Source organism: Chrysochloris asiatica, unplaced genomic scaffold, assembly GCF_000296735.1.
Source record: "Chrysochloris asiatica unplaced genomic scaffold, ChrAsi1.0 scaffold00030, whole genome shotgun sequence".
In the NCBI taxonomy this organism is placed as follows: Eukaryota; Metazoa; Chordata; class Mammalia; order Afrosoricida; family Chrysochloridae; genus Chrysochloris; species Chrysochloris asiatica.
In genome coordinates this window covers 2,835,288-2,849,311 of record NW_006408548.1, presented here as the reverse complement: position 1 = coordinate 2,849,311, position 14,024 = coordinate 2,835,288, and the positions used below count along the sequence as shown (strand labels likewise).

General features: G+C 41.6%; 1 protein-coding gene across 1 annotated transcript in view; it reads left to right on the top strand.

Annotated features, from left to right (window-relative positions):
* Positions 1-2,325, top strand: part of CNOT10 (CCR4-NOT transcription complex, subunit 10) — a 121,902-nt gene extending 119,577 nt beyond the window's left edge. The window contains exons 17-18 of the mRNA XM_006859171.1: positions 493-568; positions 2,080-2,325. Coding sequence (XP_006859233.1) covers positions 493-568; positions 2,080-2,234 — 231 coding nt within the window. The 3' untranslated portion in view covers positions 2,235-2,325. The remainder of the gene's footprint in view (positions 1-492; positions 569-2,079) is intronic.
* Positions 2,326-14,024: the final 11,699 nt, after the last annotated feature.

Below are 14,024 nucleotides of genomic sequence, written 5' to 3'. Positions count from 1 at the left end.
GTTGCCACGCTTGAGTCCATCGATGCTGCCGCTTGGCTAATCCATCTCTTTGGGAGTCTTCCTCTTTTTCCTCTGACCCTCCGCCTTACCAAACATGATATCCTTCTCCAGCAACTGGTCCCTCCAATGTTGTTGTTCTGCCCCATAGCAACCCTGCACAGGGTTTCTGAGGCTGTAAATCTTTATAAGAGCAGAAAGCCTCATCTTTCTCCCACGGAGCAGCTAGTAGTTTTGAACTGCTTACCTTGAGGTTCGCAGCCCGATTCGTAACCACTACGCTACCAGAGCTCCTTGACCCATAATAGCTGGTAAGATATTCAAACTACCAGCCTTTCTGGTGGTAGCAGCTGAGTGCTTAACCACTCACTGCCTGTAGGAGTGAACTTGAATAAGTTTGTGACTTTGGGTTTGGTAAACTCATTCCTTTTTCTTTTTAACGTTACTTGGAGCTTATGGTGTTTTTTCATGGCTTTCTTTGTGTTTTGAACAAAGGCGGCCTCGATGATCCACCCTAAAGAGGTACCCCCTGAAGCCATCTTGCTGGCGGTGTACCTAGAACTGCAGAATGGTAAGTGATTCCTCTCTGGGTCCAGGTCAAGGTTGTGTCCCTTGAAAAAGCTATAGATTTTTTGATGTCTTCTTTTCTCTTTAAATTCGAAACTGCCTTCCTTAATGATATTACCTACCAAGTAATATAATTAACCAAAAAATGTAATTAGGGTGTTTTTGGAAATTAAGCATATTTCCTTTAATCTGAAAACTCAGAACCACTTAACTTCTAACAATTATAATTGTTGTTGTTGTTAAGTGCCGCCGAGTCAGTTCTGACTCATAGCCACCATGTATAGGGTTTCCACAGAGCACCTTGTGAGTTTGAACTGCCGGACCTTGCAGTTCAAACTGACCTCATGGTCCAGTACTTATCTACAACACCACACCAGGACTCCAACAATCACAATTAACTTTGTGATTAATTATTACGAATCGGGCTGCGAACCTTAAGGTCAGCGGTTCGAAACTACCAGCTGCTCCACGGGAGAAAGATGAGGCTTTCTACTCCTGTAAAGATTTACACCCTCAGAAACCCTGTACAGGGTCGCTATGGGTCGGAACCGACTCGACGGCACTTAACAACAACAACAACGTCATTTACTTTGCAGACTCTTACAATTAATCCCTACTAATTAGCCTTTCCTTTAGAGTCCAGATGTGGCACTGGAGGGTAAGCACTGGACTACTAACCACAAAGTTGAAGATTCCAACTCACTAGCTGCTCCTCGGAAACCCTATACAGGGTTGCTATGAGTCAGAACTGACTGGACAGCACTTAACAACAACAACTAACCTTTCTCGTAGGTGGCCACAGGACTCTTACATGAGAACATGAGTTAGAATGCCGTTGCTGAAGTTGTACACAGTAGTTTTTTAAATGACATTAGTGAGTTTTATAGTAAGCTTGTTCTTGCTGAGATAATTATTTATCCAAACCTAAATACAGGTTGTGGCTCTGGGGTGGCATGTAAGACATGCAGGATATGGCTTAATAGAAAGACTGTGGGCCCCTAAATAAGAGATAGTAAGGAAGACATATAACTGGGAGAAATTAGAAGGAACAGAAATATTTACAAGTTCTAAGTCATACCTCCTTGTTAATCGTGGGAACCCTCACCAAGGACACAGCTGAAGAAAAACGTGGAGGACCTGGCTTCAAGTAGACCTTGGCCTTCTGAAAGTTGTGTTCAGGGTTAGGGCCTGAATATTCCATGGGATTCTGATTCCTTTTTTGTCCAACGACCTAGAGACAAGTTGCCAACATTTGCTTTGTATTAAAATCACTAGGGGGCTTTTAAAAAAAAAAACAACCCACATTTACCCAGTCTATACCCTGCATCACTTAAATCAGAATTTCTGGGGATGGGGGCGTAGGCATTATGTGATTTCAGTGTACTCCCAAGCTTGCAGACTGTAGCTTTTCTGTATCATCTGTTACCTTTCTTGCTAGGATTTTGATGGCTTGCTTTGTGTGTACTGGTATTGTTGTGTGTTTTTTTTTTTTCTTAACGGGAAGTGTTTTTATAGGTAATACCCAGCTGGCCTTACAGATCATTAAAAGGAATCAGCTGCTCCCTGCAGTGAAAACACTCTCGGAGATGAGAAAGAAGGCAGTGTTTCAGCCTGTCCATCCGATCCAGCCCATCCAAATGCCGGCTTTCACCACTGTGCAGAGAAAGTGATGTTTGGTCCTTGGTAAACTGTTACCTGAGACCCAGGGAATTTTACTAGCCTTTATAAGTTGCATCACAACAAAATGAATAAAAGACTGGTTCTGAAGACATATATTGAGATGATTCTACCCCTGTTTTTTTTTGCCAAAAACTACCAAAAAATTAAGGATACATAAACTCACTTGCAGCTATTTTTCTTTACCCTTTACCAGATTATTACATTGGGGTTATTATGTGTTGATCTGTGTCACAGGCAATTAAAACATGATCTTATCAGAGAAGTCTTTTGTCTTTATTGTAACAATTAGGGTATTTTTATCTCTGAAATTGAGTGTTAAAATTTTTCAGAATTATAAGGGAGAACATCAACAACAGTAAACAAATGGCCAATCCAGAAGCTGATGGAGGTAGTCAGGGATTGTTGGAGAAATGATGTATTTTATTTCTAGCTATGAATAACAGGACCAGAAAATTCGTAATGGCTCATCCAAAGCCAAAAAGCAAAGTCACTTCCATTGAGTTGATTCTGACTCATAATAACACTTTGTTGTTGTTGTTGTTAGGTGCCATCAAGTCAATTCCAGCTCACAGCGACCCTGAATAGGATTTCTGAGGAGCACCTGATAGATTTGAACCACCAGCCTTGTGGTTAGCAGTCCTGTAGCGCCAAGGTGTTTATCCCACAGCATGCTTATCCTATAGTGCCAGAGTGTTTGTCCTACAGCACTTCCCCAGGATTCCTATAGGATAGAGCAAAATTCTATAGGACTTCTAAGGCTGTAAGTCTGTACTGAAGCAGACTGCCTCATTGAGTGTCTGGTGGGTTAGCAGTTCAGCACTTAACCCACTTCACCACCAGGGCTCCTGTTGTTAAGTACCATGGAGTCTGTTAGGACTCAGCAACACTGTATAGAGTTTCAGAGGAGTGCCTTGTGGGTTTGAACTATCGACTTTGTGGTTAGCAGTCCAGTGCTTACTCTGCAACAACACTTCAGGATTCCAGGGCTCGTTGTTGTTGTTGTTAAGTGCCGTCAAGTTGGTTCCGGCCCACAGAAACTCTGTATAGTGTTTCCAAGGAGTGACTGGTGAGCTTGAACCACTGACCCTGTGGTTCAAACTGACTTTGCAGTCCAGCACATTAACCTACAGCGCCACACCAGGACCCTTTAGAGATGGTGAAATCAACTTTAAAGAGGCACCTGATCTGATAGCAGTTGTTTCACTGTTTAAAATTTAGGCAAACAAGGTTCAGTGCATTGGTCTGGTTTATGTTCCTTAGAAACAATGCTTCTAGGGTTTCTTAGTGGTTTATGGCTAACACTTTGTAAATACAAACAAGAGTGTATTTACATCCGCCCAATGTATGTATGAAATTGACATTGCCAAGAATTTGCAAATAAGGTGGATATACTAACTTTGGGGAAGAAAAAAACCACAATATAGACTTGGCTTAAAAAGTTAGATGACCTCCTCGTTAAGATTGTGTTTGGTAGATTCATCAAAGCTTGCTACATAGGAGTAGTCCTTGCTATCTACATCACATCAGTTTCCTTGTTTAGGAATCTGAAGATGGCAGTATAACTTATTGGTTATATATGCATAGTTCTTAGATTCAGAATGAGAAAATTATTTGGATAGCACATAATTTATCCAGAACTTTATCAAAATTTATTCTGTTGCTGAAGTTAAACAGTGAGAGTTCAGATAGTGGTGTATTTTGAGTATTTGTGATGTAACAAGACACTGCCCACAGATGACTCTGAGAGAGGGAGATTTTCTGCACTTTAACATGCGATGGATAAATGTGAGATCCACATTTCAGGTGAATACACAAAGCAGATGAGCTGAGAGAAGGACCCTTAAACTGCACTGGAATCGGTCCAAGTTTGCAGCCTCCCCTTCCCAGAGCCCAAGACCAACACTGGATGGTAGCAGAGTTGCTTAACCTGGTTACCTTTTTGAGACTTAATACACAAAATTAATCCTTTTTGAGACTTAATACACAAAATTAATAATAACCCATAGGGTGTTAGTAGTGCAAGGTGAAAGGAGGCCTATAATTACACTTAAAGGACAATACATCTGGCTTCTGCGAAACATTCTGGGAGTGCTTCTTCCAGCACGGATTTGTGTGTTCTTCTGGCAGTCCATGGTACCATTTAAGTTCTTCTCCAACACCATAACTCAAATGTATCAAATCTTCTAAGGTCTTCCTTAATAATTGTCCAACTTTTACATACATATGAGGCGATTGAAACTACCATAGCTTGGGTCAGGTACACCTTAATCCTCTGACAGCTTTGCTCTTTAATATTTTAAGGAGAGGTCTTTTCCAGCCAGGAGCGGCTAGAAGAATAGAAGATAATTCTTGAAAGAAAGAAAAATAAAAAACAATAGCAGCAGTCCGACTGACTGCTATAAGAACAAGCAAGTTGCTCGCCCAGGAGACATCAAGCCAAGTGGTCAGGTCCCCTCAGGGCTTTAAACCCCCTTCCTAGACTAAGACTCATGACATGCGGTCTGACTGCATACGGGGGAAGTGAGGGAAAAACAGCAATGAAGTTGTGAGCTAAGTCCTACCACATTCTGTGAACCTGGTGAACACCTGGTTGGCCAGCATTATGACAAGTCCCAGGGACTCCTGGACCCAGAGTCAGTGACATAGTCACAGAGGACTAGAGTGGAGACTGAAGTGTCCAGCAGATAAGAAGTGAGGGGATATGCACAAGAACACCCACACTTACAGATAATACCCACTTGACCTGGCTTCAATGGCTGGATGATCAGAACTCAACTAGAAGAAAAAAGAGTAATTTGATAAACTTGAGCTACACGTATGGATGCAGTAGCTCAAAAGAGGGAACAAATCTTTACAGCAAGGATCATTCCCACCCCCTCCATACACAGAGTAGACAGGGATAGGCAACTTGGACATTGGCTACCCAAAATGGTGGGGAGGGGGGAGAGCTACAAAGGCAAGAAGTGACTGGCTTACAAGCTTTCAAGAGGGAGCCTAGATCCAGAGGGTGCAGGGAAGTTAGAATCTCCACTGAGTAGTATCCAATCTGTCTGGGCAGGGCTGATGAAAGGAGATGGTAATAGCATTCATGTAACACAATAGTGAATAATTGCTATCAGGATTGACTGTGAGGGTTGGAAATGTAAAGGTAGACATTTTGTAGCAAAAGGAGGGGAGTGTTTGCAGTCCAGGAATGGAGGTCCCTGGGATCATCAAGGGAGAAGAGCAGAGTATGGGACCCTACCCAGAGAAGCAGTGACACCAGAGATGGAGGCAGAGACAAGGACATGGAGAGATGTAGCAGCTGGGGACTCTAGACCCAGAGAGGGAGAGGGGCTGTGTGCTGATGACCGAGGGGCAGGCAACTAATGTTCTCCCATGTAAACTATCACATAATTCACAATAAAACATTAAAAAAAAAAAGGTCTTTTGCAGCAAATTTGCCTATTACATCTTTTGATTTCTTAAATGATGTCATTTATTAGTCCAGTGGTGAGGATTTTTGTTCTCTTTACATTGAGCTGCATGCAATCTATACTGAAGGCTGTTGTATTTGATCCTCATCAATAAGTATTTTAAGTCTGCTTCACTTTGTGTAAGCAAGATTGTATCATCTGCATATTGAAGGTGGTTGTCAGTGAGTCTTCCTCCAGTCCTAATGCCACATTCTTCATTCAATCCAGCATCTAGCATTATTTGTTCAGCATAGAGACTGAATAAGTATGGTGAAAAGATACAACCTTGACACACACTTTGCCTGATTTTAAATTATTGAATACCCCCTTGTTCTGTTGTGACAACTGCCTCTTGGTCTATGTACAGGTTCCTCATGAGAACAGTTAAATGTTTTGGACTACCCATTTTTCAAAATGTTATCAATTTATAATGAAGACAAAAACTATAAAGCAAAAAGAGGGAAAAATGTAGTTACAGAACTTCCAAATGGTGAGGAAGTCAAGTGCATTTGAAGATAAAATTGGCTGTCTTTAACTAGGAAAGAAATTAATAAATCACTGGATAGCCTCAAAGAAAAGAATTACACCTTCATATCAAATCAAGAAAAGGGGAAAACAGACTTCTGGCAAGATGGTGGACTAGGCAGATGTGCTACACAGACCATCTTTAATAAAGATGAGAGACCAAATGAAGACCCAGATGAAGAGATATCTTGGAACCCAGATGAAGAGATATCTTGGAACCCAGAATTTAGGATGAAAGGTATGGATTGACTGCTTACTAGAAGGAGATGCTGAACAGGAATGGCAAGAGAGGGAGACTTGACAATGGCTGGACAGATGCAGCACAATCATCTTGAACTTTTGTGAACAACTTTGGCTACAGAAGGTGGCCTGGCAGAGCAGATGCACACAACAACAAGAAAGGTGTGATTCCTTCCCCCACCCCCATGTGCTGGTGACCATAGGTGTGGCCAGCTTCCACCCGCATCCACCCTAGCATAGGCCAGTACTCTGGGTGTTTTGAGCACTGTGGTTGTGAACTACGCCAATGTGAGGCTGGGGCCAAAGTATTCAGGCAGGCTCAGTCAGCTCTAGACCTGTAGAACCCTCAGAGTAACCAGAGCAGCCTTAGTCTAACAGAAACCCTCATTACCATTCACACTTGTCCTTCAGCTGCCTTTTGGTCCTAACAGACACTGAAGCCAGCTCCATCATTTGTCTCCACAATTTACCTCCAGATTGAGTCCTCTTAACATAGATGACAACTGGGTCTATAGGAACTCCATCTAGGGCCAGTAACTCTCTCAGGAACCTGGAGTACAGTCACTCACAGAAGGACAAATAGTATATTAGACTAGTATTGTAAAAAATTTTTTAAACTGCTTTCATGGTACAAGAAGCATTCTTTGATGGTTTCCAGGGATGGGAGACAAAGGAATGATAATTCACTGGCTAGATGGTAGATGCATGTTAACTCTGGTGACTGGGAGAGCAATATACAAGCAGAGGGAGGTTGCAGAAGAATGATGAAGGACTTACGCAAGGGTTAAAGGGGATAGAGGTAAATAGTGTTATATGCACAACCGTGGAACATCTGTGTTTTTTCAGGTAGATACATGGACAGACACACAGGCTTAAATGGTATTGGCAGGTGGAGCAGGCTTATACCACAATTTTTTTTTTACTGGGTTGCTGCTAACCACAAGGTCAGAGTTCGAATTTACCAGCAGCTCCATGGGAGAAAGATGAGTCTTCTACTCCTGTGAAAATGTACAGCTTCGAAATCCTATACAGGATCACTATGATTTGGAACCGATTCAGTGGTATACAACCACAACCACCACCACCATACTACATATGATTTAATATACTGTATGTCAAACAACCAAATGTTCTCCTTTAGAGCAAAGTAAGATACCCAAAAGTAAAATTCGTATGCTTTAAAAAAAAAAAAAATTGTACCTCCCAAGTCTTTGCTGTGTAATAAAGATTTTTTTTCTTTTGTGATTAACCGTTTATATAACTGCTGTATTCCAAGATAATATGGCTATACTTACTACCCACCTACCACCCTCTGCCACTGAGTCAATTCCTACTCATAATTTGACAAAGTATATTTGTACATGAATACTTACCTTTGTACAAACACACCTAGGAAGGTGGTAAAGGATACATGCAAAATGATGAAAACTTCTTAGATATTAGCAAACATCTTAAGGTAATCAGTTGCTGAGCTTATGGGCTCAAGACCACAGTCTGAGGGGACTCCATGGTCAATTTGCTTAACATAGTCCACAAAGGCAATGTTCTACATCCTACTTTGTTGAATAGCAACTTGGATCTTAAAATATCTGAGGGACCAACTAAGGTGCAAACGATTTGTATCTCCGAGTGCAGAAGAAAGAAGAGTGATGAAATTAGATATGCTTGTAATCAACCAGTCCAATGAACTAATGGAGCAGGGGAACATCAGTCACTATGACTTTGAGACCAAAAGAACTAGATGGTGATAGGTTACCACTACCAACTGCTTTGAAAAGAGGTTACATTAGAAGGTCGTAGAGTGGCAGCAAATATGAAACAAAACTCAAAATTACAGAAAAATAGTAACCTGACACCAGGACCTTTGCCCATCCTTCAGGTTTGAAATGGAATGCACACTCATGGCCCAATTCTCAGCCAAACAGTAGATAGGTACATAGGTGGGACAACAACAGTGGAGGCATGCTCACCATGGAATGGTCAGTCATTCAAAATTAAAAGGGCAGCATTTAAGGACACAGTTGAGAAAGGATGGGAAGGTAGGTGGAATGGAAACAGGAACCACAGGGAGGAAGTGGGAAAACTGTTGTTACATGGAGGGGATTGCAATCATTGAGATGAAACAAAGTGCATGATTTGTTGAGTGTAAAAGTTGATGGTCTTCTCTGTAATGTTGACTCAATTCACTTCCTTTTTAGCCCTCACCAGCATTGTGTTTGACATCCATAATTCTACCCACAGTCTTTTCCAGGCAATCTAGGCTTTCATGATTTGGCACCTTAAAACTCTTCCAACCTCCACCTATTACCCAATTTTAAAACCTTTTCCACATTTTAGAACAGCACTTCATACTGATTCCAACTTTTATCTTAGTTATCTAGTGCTGCTATAACAAAAATACCACAAGTGATGGCTCTAACAAGCAGAAATTTATTTTCTCATAATTTAGGAGATCAGAAGTCCAAATTCAGGGTGTCTGCTCTAGGAGAAGATTTTCTGTCTCTCTTGACTGGAGGAAGGTCCTTGTCCCTTCTGCTTATGGAAGATAGTTTGGCACCTCTCTTCTCCTATCTTTGCTTACTTGCTTGCTTGTTTAGCCTCTTTTCTATCTCAGAAGAAATTGATTTAAGACATACCCTACACTAATCCGGAGTCCTGGTGTGGCACTGTGGACTAATGCATCAGACTGCAAAATTGTTTGAACTGCAAGGTCCCTGGTTGAAGCTCACTAGCAGCTCTTTGGAAACCCTATACACGGTCTCTATGGGTCTGAATCCACTCTATGACACTTAACAACAACACTAATCCCGTTTCATTAACATAACAAAGAACCCATACCCAAATGGGATTAAAACCACAAGAGTTTAGGATTTACAACAAGGATTTTTTTAAGAAATAATTCAACCCATAAAAATATCTTTGGTGAAATCTCAAGAAATCAAAACTTTCTCTGCTTGCTAGTTTGTTTATGGGAAATCAGAAATAGCTGTGAGGGGTAGACGAGGCCCTTTGGCAGATCTTAACAAGTTAAATGTGAACTCTTTCTCTTCCCTTCGTTTTGATTCAATTGGCTTCCCAACTATTTTCCTAACATTATTTGTTAAAGCCACTTCTCTAGAGGTAATCCTAACTTTATATTAAAAGTGTTAAATGCCACTTCCCTGAAATTAACATCTTGTTAATCTCTATAAAACTGTGGTCCACGAAAGAGTGGGTGTGGATGTATATATGCAGCAGGATCCTCAAAGGTGATGGTGTACCATGGAGTCGGTTCCGAATCATAGCGAGTGACCCTATGTAGGGTTTTGAAAGGCTGTAAATCTTTGTGGGAGCAGAAAGCCTCATCTTTCTCCCATGCAACGGCTGGTAGTTTTGAACTGCTGACCTTGAGGCTAGCAGCCCAACTTATAACCACTACACTACCACAGCTCCTTATGCTGGGGTTTTGGATTTACTCATTCAACTGCACCATTTGCAAAATGGGACAAGATTCACTTCATGAATCTCTGCAAAGAACCCAGTGAGAATGTTGTTACAGGTAGGTGTCCCCCAAACTATAAGGCATGAATCCTCAGAACAGCTGGTGGAGTTGTCCATTCTACCCCTACCTCTGACCCCTTCAGATGGCCCAGTGGAGAGCTCTACTCAACCCATGCCCTTAAATAGGATCTAGGCCCCACAACATTATATGGCCTCTTCTGATCCACTCCACCTGCCTGCATATGGACACCATTCCCCCTCTCCCTTGGCAAAGTGCCACCCTTTCATACAAGAAACATGCCCTGATATTTCCACCACTCATAATCCCTTTTCTGACTAGTTATCTGGAACTCTGCTCCCTAGTCAGCCCAAATGACTATCAGCGAATGACAACTTCTCTCAAAAGTTTGGACTGCTTTGTAAAATGAGCATACCTTTCTTCCAAACCAAAACCAATCCCACCGCCCCTGAGTCAATTCCAACACACAGTGTTTCCAAGGCTGTAAGGAGCTCTAGTAGCGGAGTGGTTACGAATCGGGCTGTGAACCACAAGGACGGCAAGGTCAGCAGTTCAACAGATGGGCATTCTGCTCCCGTAAAGATATACAGCCTCGGAAACCCTGTACGGGGTCGCTATGAGTCGGAACCAACTCCAGAGCACATAACCACCACCAATCTTTACTGGATCAGAAGGCCTCCTCTTTCTCCTGAGAAGCAGCTGCTGGATTCCAACTGCTAATTTTGTGGTTTTCAGCCCACCAGCAGGACTCTATACCTTGCCTCAGGGAAGGATTGAAAATGGGATGGTGAAAGCAAAGTGCACCTGGTGGGCAGGTGAGTTTACTAGTTCCTCCTGTTGCCTAAAAGACCTGTTCAGCCTAGTCACCCTCCATAAACACATTCCTTCCTTTCACAGATGGAGACAGCCTAGATACCCATCAGCAGAGGAATGGTTGAACAAACTGTCACATTCACACAGTGGAATATTACGCAAACTTGAAGAATAACAATGAATCTGCAAAATGCCACATAACATGGAGGAACCTGGAGTACATTATGCTGAGTGCAATTAGTCACAAAGGGACAGATATTGTATGAGACCACGACTGTCAAAAGTCAACAAAAGGCTTTCTTTTTATAATAAACCTTCTATGATGGTTACGAGGGGTGGGAGGAAAGAGAATTATTCACTGAGTACACTGTAGACAGGTGTTAAGCGGGAAGGCAATATACAAAAGAGAGGTTGACAGAAGAAAGATGAAGGTAGGGGAGGCCACATGGGAAGAGTGCAAGAGTTGTAGGTAAATACTGTTAACTGATGGATGGTACATGGAGGGGATTATAACAAGTGAAATGAAATGAAGTGCATGGTTTTTTTAATGTAAAACTGATGATCTGCTCTGTAAACCTTAACTTAATTAAAATTAACAAAAGTTAAAAAATGAAACACAATTTGTTAATGATTGGTTCATGGAAGAAATTGCCATCTTTGTAATGAAACAAATGCATAATTTGTTGAGTATGGGACTCTTTTGATCTGTTATGTAAACCTTCACTAAATTCACACAAAAAAAAAGTTAAAAAGAGAAACAGAAATAGAAAAGGAAGAAGGTCAATACTAACACTTTAGAAATATATTGAAAGAAACAAAGAAACAGAATTAAATCAATGGAAGGTCAAACTACTGAGCTTGAAGACAAATCTCTCAAATCCAATCTGCTAGAAGAATAATTTATGTGTGATTGGAATTCCAGAACAGGCAGAGACCAAAAGAAAAAGAAAATTATCGAAGAGGTGTTAGAAGAAAACTTCCCTAACATCATGAACGATGAGATGATATACATCCAAGAAGTTAAAGGAACTCCAAACAGAACAGACCCCAAAAGAAAATTACCCAGACTTATAATAATAAAACTTTTCAAAACCAAAGTCAAGGAAAGAATCTTGAAAGAGTTCAGGAAAAATGAAAAGTTACCTACAAAGGAGAATTAAAAGACTAAAGTTTGATTTCTCAGTAGAAACCATGCAGGCAAGAAAACAATGGAAAGAAAAATACCGTCAACCAAGAATTATATCCAGGAAGAGTGTCCATGAAATATGATGGCACAATTAGGATATTTCCAGATAAACAGAAACTAAAAGAATTGTAAAAACCAGACCAGTCTTACAAAAAGCACTAAAGGGAGTTCTTTGGACAGAGACCAACAACAGCAGACAACAATATGAGATTAGCACACATGACAATATCATCCAGAACTCAACTCAGATGTTGTTTGTTAAGTGCCATCGAGTTGGTTTCAACCCATAGTGACCCCATATAGGGTTTCCAAAGAGTGACTGGTAAGCTTGAACTGCCGACCTTGCAGTTCAAATGGCTTCGCATTCTGGCACATTAACCCACAGCACCACACCAGGTAACTCTGATATGTTGTTGTTAAGTGCAGTCAAGTCAATTCTGACCCATAGCAACCCTGTATAGGGTTTCTAAGGAGCACTCAGAGGTAGCTAAAGTCAAACAAAATAAGCTCTGGTAGCATAGTGATTGCAAATCAGGCTGTGAACCACAAGGTCAGCAGTTCAAAACTATCAGCTGTTCTGCCGGAGAAAGATGAGGTGTTCTGCTCCCGTAAAGATTAACAGCCTCAGAAACTCTGTGAGTTGGAACTGACTCCACAGCACACAGCCACTACCCAGCCACCAAAGTCAAACATACCTACGAGACTGAAAATGTGAAACCAGAGACATCAGTTTGTAACCAAAAAAAGAAAGATGGAAGAACGTAGTTCAAGAAAATCCAAATGAAGAAGAAATCAAGTCGATTTCAAGAAAAATAAATTGAAAATTAAACTGTAACTCTCAAACTAGACTAAGCCTTAGTCAAATAGCTCTAACCCTAACCCTAATCCTAACCCTGACACTAAAGGAAGTCCTAGGTTTAGTCTAGGCCTAGTCATAATCCTAATCCTACCTCCCTACCCCTATAACCTGCCCCCCCCCAAAAAAAAAAAAAGATTTTCCTGAACTACAGATATTGTAGAGGCAGCACTAGAGTTGAGTGATAAGGATTTGGAGAGGGGCCTCTGTGAGGCAAATTACCGCTTCGTTCATTTTGATATCATCAGTACCTGGTGTGGCGCTTTAGGATAAACACTGGACTGCAAGGTTGGTTTGAACTGCAAGGTCGGTCGATAGTTGAAACTCACCACACTCCTCAGAAACCCAACATAGGAAAGGACTCCAGCACTTACCAACAACAACAACAGTGCCTAGTACATAGTAGTTGCTCAATAAATACTGGTATCTTAGGGTTTCTCATTCATTCTCAGCTGTCTTGTCCTGGGCCTCAGCCTATGATAACAAGAGGTTCCCCATCTTCCATCTCAAATCCTTTCTTCCTAAGGCCCAGCTTTCATTCCTGCCCAAGGGTGCCCTAACTCAGAACTAATTCCTCAGGAGGTCTTCAGGTCAGGTATGACAACTATTCCCTATTTATTGTTGTTGTTGTTAGGTGCCATTGAGTCAGTACTGACCCACAGTTACCTTATGCACAGCAGAACGAAACACTGCGCGATCCTGGGCCAACCTCACTACTGTTGCCACGCTTGAGCCCATTGATGCTGCCACTTGGCCAATACATCTCACTGGGGGTTTTCCTCTTTTTCTCTGACCCTCCACCTTACCAAACTGATATCCTTCTCCAGTGACTGGTCCCTCCTAACAATATGTCCAAAGTATGAGAGACGAAGTTTGGCCATCTTGGCCTCTAAGGAGCAATCTGGCTGCACATTTTCCAAAATGGATCTATTGGTTCTTTTGGCAGCCCATGGCACTTTCAATAGTCTCCTCCAACACCACAACTCATAGGCATCAATTCTTCTGTGGTCTTCCTTATTCACTGTCCAGCTTTCACATGCATATGAGCTTATTGAAAACACCTTGCATTGAGTCAGGCCCACCTCAGTCCTCAAGCTGACATCTTTGCTCTTCAACACTTTAAAAAAGTCTTGTGCAGCAGATTTGCCTAATGCAATACTCGTTTGATCCCTATTTAGCTTCTCTTAATCCCTCCCTCACAGCCCA